The sequence below is a fragment of the Sebastes umbrosus genome, chromosome 23, assembly GCF_015220745.1.
Source record: "Sebastes umbrosus isolate fSebUmb1 chromosome 23, fSebUmb1.pri, whole genome shotgun sequence".
NCBI lineage: Eukaryota > Metazoa > Chordata > Actinopteri > Perciformes > Sebastidae > Sebastes > Sebastes umbrosus.
The window spans coordinates 13,161,861-13,178,111 of NC_051291.1; the positions used below are offsets into that span (position 1 = coordinate 13,161,861).

The 16,251-nt window shown below is 42.6% G+C and overlaps 1 protein-coding gene across 1 annotated transcript in view; it reads right to left on the reverse strand.

The window, feature by feature from the left end:
* snd1 (staphylococcal nuclease and tudor domain containing 1) overlaps nt 1-16,251 on the reverse strand; it is a 220,349-nt gene that overhangs the window by 38,874 nt on the left and 165,224 nt on the right. The window contains exon 18 of the mRNA XM_037760706.1: nt 11,772-11,913. Coding sequence (XP_037616634.1) covers nt 11,772-11,913 — 142 coding nt within the window. The remainder of the gene's footprint in view (nt 1-11,771; nt 11,914-16,251) is intronic.

Here is a 16,251-nt window from a genome sequence, read left to right on the forward strand (position 1 = left end):
CAATCATGGAAAGAGACTGAGACGAGCTTTACATGCTGCAGGCGAGCACAGAGAGAAAATCTAGGCCCTCGGGGGGTCAATTGAGCAAACTCTTATGCAAGTGCGGCGTCCCAGTGAAATCCTGAATGAATGTGAGCAGTCACATTAGGAAGGATGTGCAGCGATGACACTCAGTATTGCAGAGGCAGACTCCTATTTAACGCTGGCATAAAGACAACTAAATATCTGTGTGCAGAAGGGGTAAACCATGTCGAGCGTGAGTGCTCATTTTGTGTTGAAGGGAGAGCCAAAGCGATGATCCAAAAAAACAGCCAAACCACTGACTATGTCTGATGCTGGCCAATTTCTCTCTGTCTTCATCTCTTTATTCCTCTGTTGTTTTTTCCTCCCTCATTCTGTAATTTGTTTATACACCATTATGGCTGCAGCTGTTTGTAAATCATATATAATTACATTGTGAATGCCCAGTACGGAGTGAGGGAGCGATTAGGCTTAAAAACAAGAAAACAATGGAGAAGGAGAGAGAGAGAGAGAGAGAGAGAGGGTAAGAGAGACGTACAACAGTTTTACAGGTTGGTTATGATCGGATTTGATTATATTGTGGCGCACGGTGTGTGAGCAGAGACAAGAGGGGGGGGGAACAAAAAGCCAATGAAAACAGTGAATCATGTGCCCTTTCGCTACGCATCCCAAGGCCGTACTGAATTCTATTAAGCTGTTTACCAAAGCCATTAAACCACAGAAGGGTAAATAATCACAATATGACAAGAGGCAGAGGCCAAGAGAGCGATGGCTGCTTATGAAAGCATTCTCATTTCCTGGCTTATAAGAATGAAGGAATTAAGAGTCAAAGTGGAGTGCATCTATGAAAGGGACACCTGCCGGGGAAACAATCAACTGGAGAGGATCTGGAAACATAAACCCGGCTATAATTGACTATAATTTGTATAAAAAGGAAGGCAAGATCTGGAGCATGGGTGCCCAAACTTTCTCCCTTGGAGGGCCAAAATTGGAACATAATGACGGGCCACAGGCTAAAAGTAAACACCTATTGTATTGTATTGTATTGTTAAGATGCAAATGGTACTGGGATCCCAAGCTCCCCTAACTGAATATTCTTTTAGCTTTTACATAGTTAAAACCCACCTGCTGAACACAACTAGGCTCCAGTAATACCCAATTTATGCAATTACAAGACTGTTTAGGGACCCCAGGATGCAGAAATATTCAAATACACCATTTTTAGAAAAGGCAAAAATATCATATATATACTGCATTCAAAAAACTAAATCTTTTGGCCAAAGCTGCATGTGATTATCATAAAGTGGGCATATCTGTAAAGGAGAGACTTGTGGGTACCCATAGAACCCATTTTCATACACATATCTTGAGGTCAGAGGTCAAGGGAGCCAAGTGAAAATGCCAGTTTTTCCTCGCCAAAATTTAGCCCAACTTAGGAGCGTTATTTAGCCTCTTTCCCGACAAGCTAGTATGACATGGTTGGTGGATTCCTTACGTCCTTCCAGTTTCATATGATTTCAGTACCTTCACTCTACCTCTAAAACTGAGCCTGCTAAAGCCTCTGAAAGACAGTAAAGTCAGGTCTCAGACTGAGACAAAAAATACAAGGAAAAATAGCTGTTAGCCCATAAGCACCGTTAGCACCACACAGCTAATGCTGGTTTGACCCTGCTGGAAACATCCAGCTTTGAGTAAAGGGAGACAGTTTTTCCAAGGGATCATCATAAAGTGGGCATGTCTGTAAAGGGGAGACTTGTGGGTACCCATAGAACCCATTTTCATTCACAGATCTTGAGGTCAAGAGAAAATGAAAATGCCCATGCCAGTTTTTCCTTGCCAAAATTCTGCTTAACTTCGGAGCGTTTTTTAGCCTCATTCTTGAAAAGCTAGCATGACATGGTTGGTACCAATGGCTTCCTTAGGTTTTTCTAGTTTCATATGATACCAGTATATTCTCTCTAGCTCTAAAACAGCCTGCTACAGACAGTAAAGTTTGTTGGGATTGCCAACAACTCCGCGGGTCTTCTAATAAAAAAGAAAAAATCTAACCCTAGAAACATCTGGCGGGCCAAATCTGAACCTTATGGCTGCCAACTTTGGCCCGCGGGTCCCTCTTTAGGCAGCCCTGATGTAAAGGTATGAGACACAGTCAGACTGAAGCTGACATACAAATATTTTCGTTGCATCAACTTTCCTTCTCATCTTAGAAATACTGCAGAGCTTCTGCTCTGCGCCCCTAAGCCGACTGGTCAAAGACCCTGTGGACACATGGATGGTGCATCATCCACCATCGCAGCCTGCCGAACAGAGCTTTGTGCTTTAGTTCACCTGTTAGTTTGAAGTGTTAAATATGCATGAGGGTTTGGACGGGCTTTATCCTCTGGGGGTAGAGGAATGGCTGCGTTTCAGGACATGCAAGGCAACACTTCAAAAGGTAAAAAGGCCGCACTGACAAACAACAAAACATAAGCTCTCTGTAAAGCATTGGCTCGGGAGGCCTGATTTTGTGTGTGTGCGAGCAAAAACACACAGCTGTTGTGAGTCCAATGCCCCTTGTGGTTGGTCAACAATGAGGCGTAGCTCACCCGGGGGATATTTGTACACTTTCCTGAAGACACAGTGTGACAAAGAGGGAGCTAAGACAAGAGAAAAGGCCATTTACTCCCAATCCTGAGTGATGTTTAAAGTGGTGTCAGCATCTGCCGAGCGTTGAGGGAGGCCACTATAAAAAACAAATGATCCCCCCTGCTTGACTAATGCTGCTCCACTCCCACTGGAGAGAGTGATATGGATTATATCTCATGCGATACCCCCCCCACCACCACCACCAATTACCCTGTTCCATTCTACCCTTCCCAGCAGTCTGGAGCCTTTTACAGCAAATTACTGTTTCTGTAATTGGAAAAACCATCACAGAAAATCTAAACAGAGACGGCATCTGTGGCTCTCCTTTTGCATCAGTCTCCCTTTGCTCTTCTCTCTGCCACCTGTCGAGCCTCATTGACTGCGGCTAATGCCCCGTTTTGATTGTGAGGAGGCCAAATATATTCATAAGATGTGCCCCGTGCAACGTTTGGGGAAGAGGACCGAGGATTGTGTGGGGCCTGGCCAATTTTGAAGAGAACCCCAGTTTTGGACCTGTAAGTGGCTCACCACTGTGAAAAGTGCCATTCAGCCACTCAGCTTTAAGTAATAGACCCAGAGGTTGACATTAGTGCCAATCATGCTCGCTAGGATAGTGAAGAATAAGGATGAAGAAAATCAAAAGCACCCCGCCCTTAAAACTGACAGGTGAGCTGACCTTTTAGAAGCTAAGTTGCGTATCTGATTTAATAATGGATGCCTTGGGACGGGGGGAGATCATCTGGGCAGGTTCTGACCTCTAAATATTGCATCTGCTGCAAAGGCAGGGAGCGGGGAAAAAGTGAAAAACGGCTGCTGCATCTACTGCAACTTTCATTCACTTGCTTTGTTTTGTTCACTGCAGGTATACGAAGGCCACCGCAACAAGGCCTTGTACGCCCTTGAACTGAATAAAACACGAGACATAAGAGACGGATGGACAAAGATACATGAGGCCACGATCTGTGTAACAGAAAGAAGTACTTTTCTTTTTTTTTTCCAGAGGCACAGAGACAGTGCGCTCTAATTATTTACACGGCTGAATTTTAAATTAAAACTAATATGGTGTCTACAGACAAGCAGCTTTAGCTTTAAGATGTACATTGAGGGAACACTACAGCAATTAAAGCTATTCTCCCTTAATTCGATGGGGCCATTAAACTATTCAACATTAATACAATTGTCACATTTAGGACTTTGTTGCATTTCTTTTGTCTGTTGCCTGAAACTCACAAGTCCATTTTTTTTTCATTTCACAATTAGTTCCTTTACTTCATTGTTTTAATTAGACTGTTCAACAAAGAACTTGCATGATTAAGAAAAAAATTACTTCCTCAAACGCTTTTGGAAGAAAAAAAAAGTCGTTTCATAACGTTCTGGTGTAGGAGTTAATTATCTCAACCCCTGACTGACTTGCTACGGGAAGATGTTTCATCCAGAATGAGAAAAAAAAATTAAAGCAAACACTGCAGGCAGCGCCGCGACTACCGTTTCTAAATGTGCACCCTTGTTTTATTATTAAGCCTCTATTGTATAAAGTAATCATCACTTGGCTGCCTTGACATGACATCCAATTAGCGGGCCACTCACCCTGATCAATATGAAATGCTGCAGTAATTCTCATGTCCTCTTATTGAAATTGACACTGTGAATACCCAGTGTTGCTGTGGCAACTTGTCTCCACTTAATATAGAACTCGGACTTGAGAAGAAAGATGCTGTGATAACTGTGAGACGCCATATTTGCAGAAAATGTGTGGGAAAGCATATATTAAAAGAGGGAACAAGTAAATAAACCAATATTAAAAAAATCTCAGTAAAGTAAATAAGATTGAAACATAACATTTCAAAGTAATGGAATTCAATTTCAAAAGCCAGAAAAGGTTCCCGGGTTTGAAGTGTAGCCAGAGAGAGAGAGCAGCTCCCTGCCTGCTTTGCTCCAGCAGTAGCCCGGTCCAGCATCATTAGGTGATGAACAGCTGCTGTGTGTAAAAGGTAGAAGTGTGAATAATGTGGACGGAGTGGCACCTGGTTGGGGGGGAACGACTCTGCTCATTATGAGCCTGTGTGGGTGCCAGGAAACAAGCACCAGACAGGATGTACCGCCAACTGCGCTGCAGCTGAGGCTTGAGGTTGGGCAGAAAATGTGTGTTTGTCGGTCGGGGCCCGGGCACGGCCGATTCCAGCCCCGCGGAGGTGACAACCGAGTGACGTCCAAATCAGGAGGAGGCAGCTAGCTGAGGCAAAAGAAACCCCTAGAGGAGTGTTGCCCGGCGATACAGTCGGTAGGCCAGGACAGCCCGTCTAACGGTGTCTGAGTGTGGCATCTTATTCATAGACAGGAATCATGTTGTGTGTGCAACATACAGAACAGGTGAGAAAAGGCTGGTTACATAAATGGAACAAACATCATGCTGGGGATTACATATTTGCACTAAATGCCAATTTAATCCTCTATTCAAGACCATCCCAAACTAGTACGCACTATGGAATTGACCCTACGCTAAGCCCTTCCTTAAAATAGCCACTTTCCAATCCTACTTTAGCAACCGTAACTAGGCACAGGACGCCTTTCACACTTTCAGTGGTGTGCATGGAACCTGAAGTCCAACAGCAGATATCCTCAACGTTTAGAGACGAGTGTGGTATTTTTTTTTCCCGCTTTTCTTTGGAAGATCTCTCACTGATATCGTTTAAAAATGCCATATTGACAATGCCGGGTACAAAAGCTTGCCTAGCAACAGTAGGCAAGGGGGGGAGGGGTTTAGCAAAGGGTGAATTGGGGCACAGCTTATGAGTTTTTAGGAAAAGTAATACTCCTGTACTTTATGTCTTTGATTAAAAAAAAAATTGAAAAGTGGCAGAGCATCCGATGCTCAGGTTGCACCCATTAAGTCTTCGGGGCTATATTTAGCAAGTTTTTTAATTATGTCGACTCTCCGGCATCGTGGCAAAGCAACAAACCGTGTACAGCATAGAGTCACTTTCTCCCCCTGTGCCTGGAGTGGCCTCTGTCTCTTAGTGTCCAAGGTCACACGGATCTATGCAGGTCCCCCTCTGACAGTAATTACATATAGCCTCCGGAGAGAGAGCAACACACACACACATACACACACGCACACAAGAAAAATAGGGAAAGAAAAGAGAGAAAGCAGTACGAGGGAGAGACAATGTGCGCGGGGAGGAAAGTGAGACAATGAGAGATAAACGCATACAGCAACAGATAAAGACCCTTAAAAATAAACCGAGGATTAAAGAGCGCAATCCCTCAAGCTTCTCGGTGACTTGGAAAAAAAACCATTCCTAACGTGAAATTAATCATTTATCGAGCTTGTGTAAAGATATCCACATACGTATGAAAAATAGCGGCACTTAAGAGTAATTAAATGTGAATAATTAAAATGGGAAAAAAGGGGTGAAATGCAGAGCGCTCAGGACCTCCGGAGAATAAAAGATATTACTAACTGCATTTTTTTTTTCACATCATGTGAGGATCACTTAGAGGATAAGCGCATAGAGAGATGATTCCATGGGCCTACGTATGTTCATTTAAGGATGACAACAGCTGTGTAGACTTCACTCACCACTGCCCTCAGCACACCACAATAAATACATCCTGGCATAGTAGGGTTAATGGTAGGGGTGGGGAAAAAAACTATTTATTCATTCATTCGATTATTATTTCAAATACAATATAGACTAATAAAAACAGCTCAGTTTGTCAGGTGCATGATGCAACATTTATGTTTTTATGACAGTGTTGGTCAGTCTGTCAGCATGACAATTCCATTTAGCTAAAAAATGATTTCAGTGAGATGAAGGGACTGCATAATGTTTTTTTTGTAAAAGTTGCATTCTTCAAAATACCTGTAATGTTACAGTCGTCCAGTCCACACAAGTTTGCATTCAGTTAAGTTGGACTATATGTATATTTTAATACAAACAGTTCAGTTTGTCAGGTGCTTGATGCAACATTTTATTTATGACAATGTTGGTCAGTCTGTTTTCCTGACAGACAATCCCATCTTGCTGGGATATAAAAATTATTGAAGTGAGATGAAGGGAGTGAAAATTGTATCTTATCAGATAAAACAGATGTTGAAAACTGCATAATTTGCAGTTGAAAAAAGGTAATAAATCGCAATATATCTCAATAAATCTTGTCGCAATACTCGTTTGAAATCACAATATCATATAGTGCCTTAAGTAATGTGATAATATGGTATCGTGGGGCCTCTAATGATTCCCATCCATAGTTAATGCTTTGGATACGTCATGTACATATTAATGTCTGCAACCCTACTGTTTTTTTCCCCCCTCTTTATACCTCTCTAACAGATGTACTGTCCATTTAGTGTGCTTTATGCTATTTACAACATCTGGTATCTTGCCCTACTGTACTGCTATTATCTGCTGCCATCTGCCTCAAACTGTAAATGCTTCTATAAATTTTAAGGTCATCTTGCATCACTTTTTTTTCTACTTTGTTGTCTTACGTATAACGATGCTCTCTAGAGAAGCCTGACCCAATCTAACACATGCCATTCTTACTGGGGTAGAATACTTATTAATCTGTCTTTTCATATTATAAAACACTACCATCTGCTCCTTATTGTTATAGCATTATATCCTGCTACCTGGAATATTTCACTGCTTTTTTTGCTTTCATCTCGCTGCTGTGACACATTAATTTTCCTACATCAAATCAATAAAAGTTCATCTTATCTTATTGAAGCAACGGTCGAAACAAATGGGATCTTAACTGCGGACTGAAAAATGACTCTCTGCCAGTCAGCCAGCTGTATTTTAATAATATGTTTTTGTTTCTATAAATACAGCTACCTTTCATGATGGGTTTTAACACCCACAATAAAAGCTGTGATTTATTGACGTTAAGTAAATGGGCTCACGTCTACAGTACCATCAATTGCGATGCGGTATTTATTCTTTTGTTCAAGATCATTTCAGTGAGCTGGCTTCCAAAACTGAACATCAGGCGAGACCAGAGGGTGAAGGCTTGCCACTCTAGTGTGCTACACCTCAAGGATGGTCAAGGAGTACTCAATGAAAAAGGATTTGCTTCCATCTGGTAAATAATGGAGTGTTGGAAGTGTTTGCCAAAAACACACTGATTGAATTTTGACTCCGATCTTAGCCGGTGAATTTGTAAGAGGAGTGGAGAAAATAAGTAGGTGTTGTGAGAACAATCCGACTCGCAGCATAATGTGGGTCTTAGAAGGTTGATTTCTGATAAGACGGGTGTTAAGAAGGTGTTGATACAACTCCGTGCAAACTTGTTGTATTTTGAATGCTAATATATGCACACAAGGAGGGAGGGCAAGTGTTCATTTAACCTCTCGAGCTGCATGAACGCTACACAATCCCAACAAAAATATAATTTTGAATGCCACAGAGGTCATACAGTGCTGTTGTTATTATGTTAAACTGCAGTGATGTTCACAGCATCTATCTCTCGCCGTGTGTTATTTCAGTGAAGCATTTGTTTTTGTTCTGAATCAATTACTTGACTGACATGATTTGTTAGAGGTTAATTGGTCTTGGTCAAAGTGCAGCACACATGGGATGAGGAAAAATATCACAATATATATACATAAAAATATATTTTGCATGGTTCGGAGCGTGAACCGCGGCACACATTACGAGCACTCTATCATTTATGCGAAGTGTTGCGTTGTCGTCGGTCGCAATCACGAACGCATTTATGAAATTCAGACTCTGCTTCCGAGCTTATGCGAGGATATAAATTCCTTCACTTCAGAAATTGAGGGAAAGGGAAGCGATAGAGAGAGAAGAGGGGGTGGAGGGGTGGGGGGGAGATGGAACATGTAATGATATTGCAAAGCACTCAGCTTGTATGATTTTACAGGCCCTAACACTTTGATGTGCTCTTCAAGGGGTTGGTATGACTTAATGTAGCTTTGAGGAAGCGTCAGCGAAAATGAAAGAGACCAAGGGAGAAGAAGAGATGGAGGAAAGAAGGGCGGGGAGGGGGGCAAAACAACGTGATGTAGAGGGAGATGAGGAGAAGGAGGCCGGGGTGAGGACTGGTCAGGTTTTTGCCTCCATGCTGAGAATAACATTTTTAACTACCACGTAAGCCTCTCGGTGGAAGAACACGGGCCAATTAAAGGGGGGAAATAAATAAATAAATAAAAAGCCCCAGCATTGCTGGATCATCTAAAAATCAAGCCTTTATATGAGAAAAGATTAAATATCGCACAGCTCTCCTGTCAAAATACACTGAGAGCAGCAATATTTTAAAAAAAAATGCAGTTTGTGTACAATTTCTTTAAATGCAACGCTTAGGTTGCTACTGAGAAATGCTTTGCATCCTGCTGTTTCCCCAGGACCCTTATAGATATAAAGAATATATGAGAAATATGCCAAAGAATCAATAAATGTGTAGCGCAAGCATTGCATGCATCCCCAAAAGCCTCGAAACTAGATAATCCATAACATAGGGAGAAAATACCACATTTTTCCCGGCTGACAGTAATTGATGCTGAAGGGCCTTAGGTTAACATGCCATGTACTGTACATTTCAGCCTCTTCCCGTGATTTTGATCGGTGATAAAAAGCCTTGCACATAACCTCCACATCACTCCTGGCTTGCAGTTGGAGTGGGAGCTGAAGTAGCCAGAGGAGGTGGAAAAGGCTTTAGATTTGAATCTACAGCTCATGGCAAGAAGATGAATAACAGATTGTTTGCAACACCTGGAGCAAAGTAAGGTATTCAAAAAGAACAATCGAGGGGCCAAAAGCGTTCCACACTCGCATGTGATTGGATTATTATGGTGTTGAGTGATGCTTAGGCTCAGATTGGCAGTAAATGAAGGCAAATTAATTAATTACGGCGGTGAGGCAAACTAAGAGGTGGCCAAAGTCAATTTCATGGCCTCCGACAGTCGACTGCCAGCGAAAGCCAGATGTGAGAGGAAGACCTTTCGCATCCTGTACGGCTCCCTCCCACACGCAAACTGGCAGACGATGAAGGGATAGCGATTGGCACGGAGGCGTCAGATCTGCTCCAGCTAGTTTGTGAGCGCAGGTTTTTGGTTGTAATCGTGACAATGATTAAGTCGCAAGATCCAAGGTGTCAAGGACAGGCTGCTTCAAATCCTAATACTGATTCAAGGATTATAACGATGATGAGGAAAGGGCCGAAACACATGCCTTTTTGGCGATATCACGTTTCTCTAAACATCACTCCGTATTAGGGCTGCACGATTATGGACAAAATGGTAATCACGATTATTTTGATCAATATTGAGGTCACAATTATTCATTGATTTTAGCCAAAACATATTCACATTTTGCAATTTCACATTTTAAATAATCAGAGCGCTGCTTTCACTTCCACGTTGTGCTTCATTCCAACTGTCAGTAATTCTAAATGTTATCCTTTTATTTCGTTATTGTCATCTATAGTAGTTATTTGCATAAAAACACACAACTCAAATGATTAGGAAATACCTGATTGTATTTTTATTTAAATATTTGCTTTGATTAAAACAAATTTTGGCAATTAGTAGTCCTAATTAAATCTTATAAGCTGCTTAGAGCTGGTCAGGAACAGGTCATAATTCCCTCTCTATTATCTATTTCATATTGCTTTGAAAACATCTTCTTCAAACTGGATTTAATCAAGTTTCTTGACAAAAAATAGATTTTACAAGATTACATTTGAACGCATCATGATAGGGTTATAACTTACCATCACCTAATACTTATTTTTACTGAATAGAGCTTGAACGCACCATAACGTGCTCCGTACTGTCAGAAGACGAGCCGGTCACTGTGATTACACTGAGCAGCATTATGGGAATGAATTACAACATAATAAGTGTCTGATTAAGTTAGTTGTTCTTAAAGTTGTTTTAAGGTTGTTTCTCTACGGCGTATTTTGGGCTTGTAGTTGTTACAAATTGCGAATTTATGTCTTCTTCACTCACACTGAAGAACTTTACACCGACGGCATGTTTTGTGTGTGCGTGTGTGACGTTACTGACCGCGCTGCTGTGTGCCGACGTAAAACCATCATGTGTCGACTGCACATGTGCGTCTGACCAGTAAAAAACTTGGATATATGGATATGAGACCGCCAAAAACCTTCTGGTTTCAATCGGCTGCTGACTGACGGCATCTCTAGCTGTTAGTTTAGGAAGAGCTTGATTGATGCAGCAGAGTTTTCTATGACCAAAGCACGCATTTTGACGTCAATATCGCAGTCGATCATGTTCATTTAATTGTGGGAAGCCAAAAATCATGATCGCGATTAATATTCGATTAATTGTGCAGCCACTACTCTGCATCATCTCTGAAAGAGAGATTTCTGTTCTCTCATTATGTGGACCTTCAAATATTGACTGTGGTGGCTATAATAATAGCAAAAGCGTTGCTTGGTGAATTGCAGCTGAAGCACAATCTCTCTCTGCCCTTAGTTACAGTTGCTACCTTGGACAACTTGCTGACAACAAACTTCTCTGTGTATGCTCTTGTAATTAAACACAGATACATATACTGTATACATACACACACACACACACCTTGATTTTGATATCACACCGGATGGCCCATTAAGTATACTACCTAAAAGACGGACCGTTACCCAGAACAAAACAGAATGGGGGGGGAGGTATTACATTCGTTCACGCACACATATACAGAACGCAAACAGAGCTTGTCAGAGGGAGCAGCCATGCGAGAATACTAGGGATTGTTAGTTTTCCCATCTCCCAACTTTTCTCTCCTTTCCTCCCCCCTGTCACCGGTGACAAGAGGGGGGATGGAGTGATTTATTCCTGTCATTCTGTAGTAATAACAAGTAGGACGCCCTTTGTTTCGTCTACGCTGGTGGGAGGGATGCTGCGGCAGGAGATGAGGTGAATGTCAGAGTGGTAGAGATAATTGCCATTCATAAAGTCAGTGTGGTGTTAAAAGGGAATAAAAAAAGTGAGAGGGGGCCTTTGCTCGCACCTCTGATGTTGATGGTGGGATTTTGTGTGGGATTGCATAGCGTGATGAAAGAACGGAGTAATACGACATGTTTACACTGTGTCGAATTTAGTCCCGTCTGACAGACACAGTGTTCGAGTCCGTCATTCTTACCTGTCTCGACGTCCTGGGTGTAGAAGTGCAGGGTGTCGCAGATTTCGGTGACGTATACCGGTTTGTAGTTGGCCACTCGCTCCTTCTCTTCTGTTACGTGCACAACCTCCTCTACTGGTTTCTCCTCGTAATTGGCCCAGATCTACAAAAACAACACACAGGGACACAGATAGGTCAGTGACTGCAGCAAAAAACCTCTTAATACAACACAAACATTAAGTACTTTGGATTATTCTTTGTATAATTTGAGCAAAAAAAACAACATATAAATAAGGACAATAGATTTGTGCGTCACAGAACATGACTCAAACTCATAATGGGAAGATGAGACTGTCCTTTGATATTTCCAGTCACTAAATGTTTTGAATATCTTTTTCCACCCACTTGAGACATAACAGTGATTCACACATTTTTCACTAATGACTGATTTGGTCACATATTTGTAAGAGCACCGGAATAATGAAGGAGACCATAATGTCATGTTGACGTATTCCTTGAGCATCGTGTCAAGTCGACATTTTTGTTACTCATTATTTTGGGCCCAAACTCAAACCTGTGATGCTGCCAGCAGACAGTACAGTCCATTGTTTCTACCACAGCTTTCTGAACCACCACGATGCTGCAAAGATGTTTCAATTCAGAACAGATAAAGATCTTATGTGACGGTTTCATCATGCGTCGTGAGGACTTTTTGGTTTCTTCAAGGGGCTATTTTAGGGTTCAGTCTTGGGTTAAGGGGTTAAAGTAAGACTAGGGTTGAGGTTAGCCATGTAGTATTGGTGATAACATCACAGGTTTGGGATATAATGTAATCAATGAGGTTACTCACAAGCATAGCAATATGTGTGTGTGTGTGTGTAAGCAGGTTGCATCCTTTCTATATGCTGCATCAAGGTTACTTCTCTTTCGGCTCCCCAGGAGAAAACAGAGGGCAGGAGTCTCATTAGGGAGAAGTGCTTTGCCTTGGGCCACATATCAAACTGCATGGATGTCAGTATATGTGTGTGTGTGTGCGTGTGTTTACAGCGAGCAATGAAGGGACGAAGCGGAAAGAGCGGCTGGCTGTCAAGACTGAATACAGGGTGTTTGCATACAGCTTCAAGTACAGTGATTGTATTAAGCACGTGCACCAAAACACAGGCTGGTCAGGATGAAAGCGAGCTAATCAACTCCCTGCAGATGAAGGGGGGGGAGTGAAGGAGATGTACGGGAGGAGACGGGGAGCGGAGATGGGCGGGGAACTCAAAAGTCAAAAAGTGCAACCGAGCTTCACGGTGCTCCAACTTCTTGTGCAGCAGCAGCAGCAGCAGCAGCAGCACAGCTTGTTACCGTTCATTTCTGCAGGCTATTTGGGAAGTGTTTACTTTTAAAGGTTACAGAAAGAGAGGGGGGGAAAAAAGCGCCAGACGGATTTTTTAACGGCGCAGCGATATTGGCCAATTAGGTTCTGGCTAATTATTTAACTGCATGGTATCATCGAGCTAATTAGATTAGCTAGTTTTAATGTTGTCATTTTTTTTTCACTCTGCCTTAGCTCATCTGCAAGAGCTCGTGTTAAGGCTTAGTTAATCATACCCGAGGCTTTTTTTTTTTTTTTTTAATATGCTGGCTCTTCAGCATGCTAAGATTATCCCTTTACCTCATTGATTTGGGTGATGTACAGTGGCAAGAGTCTTACAGGAGCAAACTGTGTGTGTATGTTAAGAGGCGACAGAGGAAATTGGTGAATGAGAAACCAACAATAGTCATAATCACGGAAGAAAAGCTTCCAACTGTTCCCCGTGAAACAAGTGACGGAAGAACTGAGTGCCGCTGCCCTGCCTACCCTCCAACAAAAGACAGGGTCACACTACCCAATTATATTCAATTATTCATCCCACAAACGCTGCAAAGAAAAGAGCTGGAGTAGAGAAGGGAAAAAGGAGGGAAGGAAGGAGGGGGAAAAAAAAATCAGGTAGAAATCCTGGCGATTGAGGGCGAGCAAGGTTAATGAAGACCGAAAACGCAGTCACGCTTCGTAAACCCCGAGATCAACCAGGATTTTATTTTTTTCTCGCACGGCATTAGACGGGCGTGTGCATTATTAGCGCGCTTATATACGGCCCCATGCACACATTATATGCACAGTCACAAATGCTGGAATATAAACATGCCTCCCACATGGCGATTGAGCTGACACGGCTTGGCTTTTAATCAAACCCGCAGCGCCAATTAGAGGAGACAAAGATTAGCGTGTCACCTTTTATTAGACTGGGGGCCGTCACCGCGGCACCTTTCAGGGTGGTGGCAAGTGGGTGGGCTTATGGTGGGATTGGACGCCGAGCGCAGCCGCGAGGCTTCCCGTTGACCTCTGGCTTTGTGTCGAGTGTGGATGTCACAGTGACAAGAGACAGGTACAAAGACTGATTGAGAAACACATTTGCCTCCCCCGTTGAAAGTTCTCTATAAAGCACAACATGTGCTGAAGACACAACTAGACTGCTTGATTGAAATTTAGAGGTTGCACAACTACAGACAAAGTCAAGGAAAAGACACAAATGAAGGCTGCTGCAACCAACTAAAAGGACAATTGTTTCATTTGAGTAGTCAACCAGTGCACTACTGGACATTTGCAAAAAGTGAAACCTATTTTTGACATTTGGAATCTTTGCACCTCTGACACCTCCTTGTATAGCAGGTTTCCACTGAAAATGACATCCTGCTGCTTCTGCTAGTCTCTTTGTAGCTGCATGTGTGAATTGGCTACACAGGACACGTAACGTTTTTGGAAGTGATACGAGAGGGTGGAGCTAACTACAACCGAAACGCTGAATAAGACATTTTAAGGTGAGCAAAAATGCTACAATTAACTTTAATGAACCGAAAACACACTGTGAAAGCGTTAAATTTCTAAGATAAAAACATGGGCTACACCCAGACCGGACAATGCCGTGGTAGCGACCTGTCAATCACAAGGTAGCCACGTCCTAAAGCATCCCCTGCTTTATGGTCTATTTGACTCTAAATGGGACCATAATTTACTAAATGAACATCATGCTGTATTGAAGAAGACTTGAAACTAGCGATTGAGACCATAAACTCATGTTTACAATGTTTACTGAGGTAATAAATCAAGTGAGAAGTAGGCTCATTTTTCTCATAGACTTCTATACAATCAGACATCTTTTTGCAACCAGAGGAGTCGCCCCCTGCTGGCTATTAGAAAGAATGCAAGTTTAAGGCACTTCCTCATTGGCTTCACTTTTCAGACCCCGGAGGTTGCCCACTCATAAAAGCATGAAAAACACTGCTGAAACGCCTCATGTATAGGCACGCCATAAGAGGCACAAATTGAGCTGAAGTTGTGTGTGCCTGAGCTGAAAATGTTTCAATGAAATGTTTAAGAAAAAAACCCAAGTCGCATGAGCCCAGTTCCCAACGAAAGCCTGGTGACAAAATATCTGAAGTAGTTGTAGTTCTGCTAACTATTTAACAGATTTAATGGTAATCACTGAGTATACGCTATCGCTCACACACACATTTTCACACCAATGGCATGTTGTCACAGTAAACACCGGCATAGTCGATCGTCTATTGGCCATTTGTTTTGCACTATTAGAAACACGGTAGAGCTTCATCTCTTTTTAAAGCACACATAAATGCACAGATACGCGCACATGCACACGCACGCTGTGCCCAAGGCTGATGACCTTCCGTGAGCAGCCAACCATCCTGTTTGTTCCACTTGAATGCAGGTATGTGACTGCTGCTTCTGCTGCTGCTGCTCTGCAACTGCAGCCAGACGCTACAGCCACCAAGCTGCCAGAGACAATGAGAGAGAGAGAGAGAGAGAGAGAGAGAGAGAAAGAGAGAGAGAGAGAGAGGGGGGGGAAGAGAAGAGAGCGATAGAAAGATGGGAAAAAAGGGAAAAGCGGCAGGCCATTAAGCTCAGGCTGAAAGGACAACAAGTCCTAATAATGGAGGCCAAGCTGAGAGAGATGGCAGGTTAGGCTGACCTTCACAACTCCTGAATGACAAACACACACTTACACCCAAGTGAGTCCAGTGGGGTAATGTGATGATGGTGAAATGTTGCTCTGTCGCTGCACATCAGAACCACATGAAAGAAGTGTTCAAGCATGTGTGGTAAGGATTAGGCCTGTTCCCATTTACATTTGACAAATCTGTCTTCTCCTCCTCTATACCTTTCATTCTCTTACTGGTGACTTTCTAAGAGACCAGCCACTACACCTTTTTAACAGGCAAATTAGTCTGTTATACAAGTGAAACCTGAACGCTAAATGCCTCGCGCCCTGAAGGAGAAATACCTGGTTATAGCCAAATCGTTACAGTAATGCACTGGTGGCGAGTCTTAATTTCCCAGCCTGGCACGCCAGATACCTCGCCGACGGAACAGTAGCTCTTTGACAAGTGCCGCTCTGCTTCGGAGAGTTAAGTAGGCTGCCGCTGATCAGCTTAGTGCTGATTTGTCTGAATATTT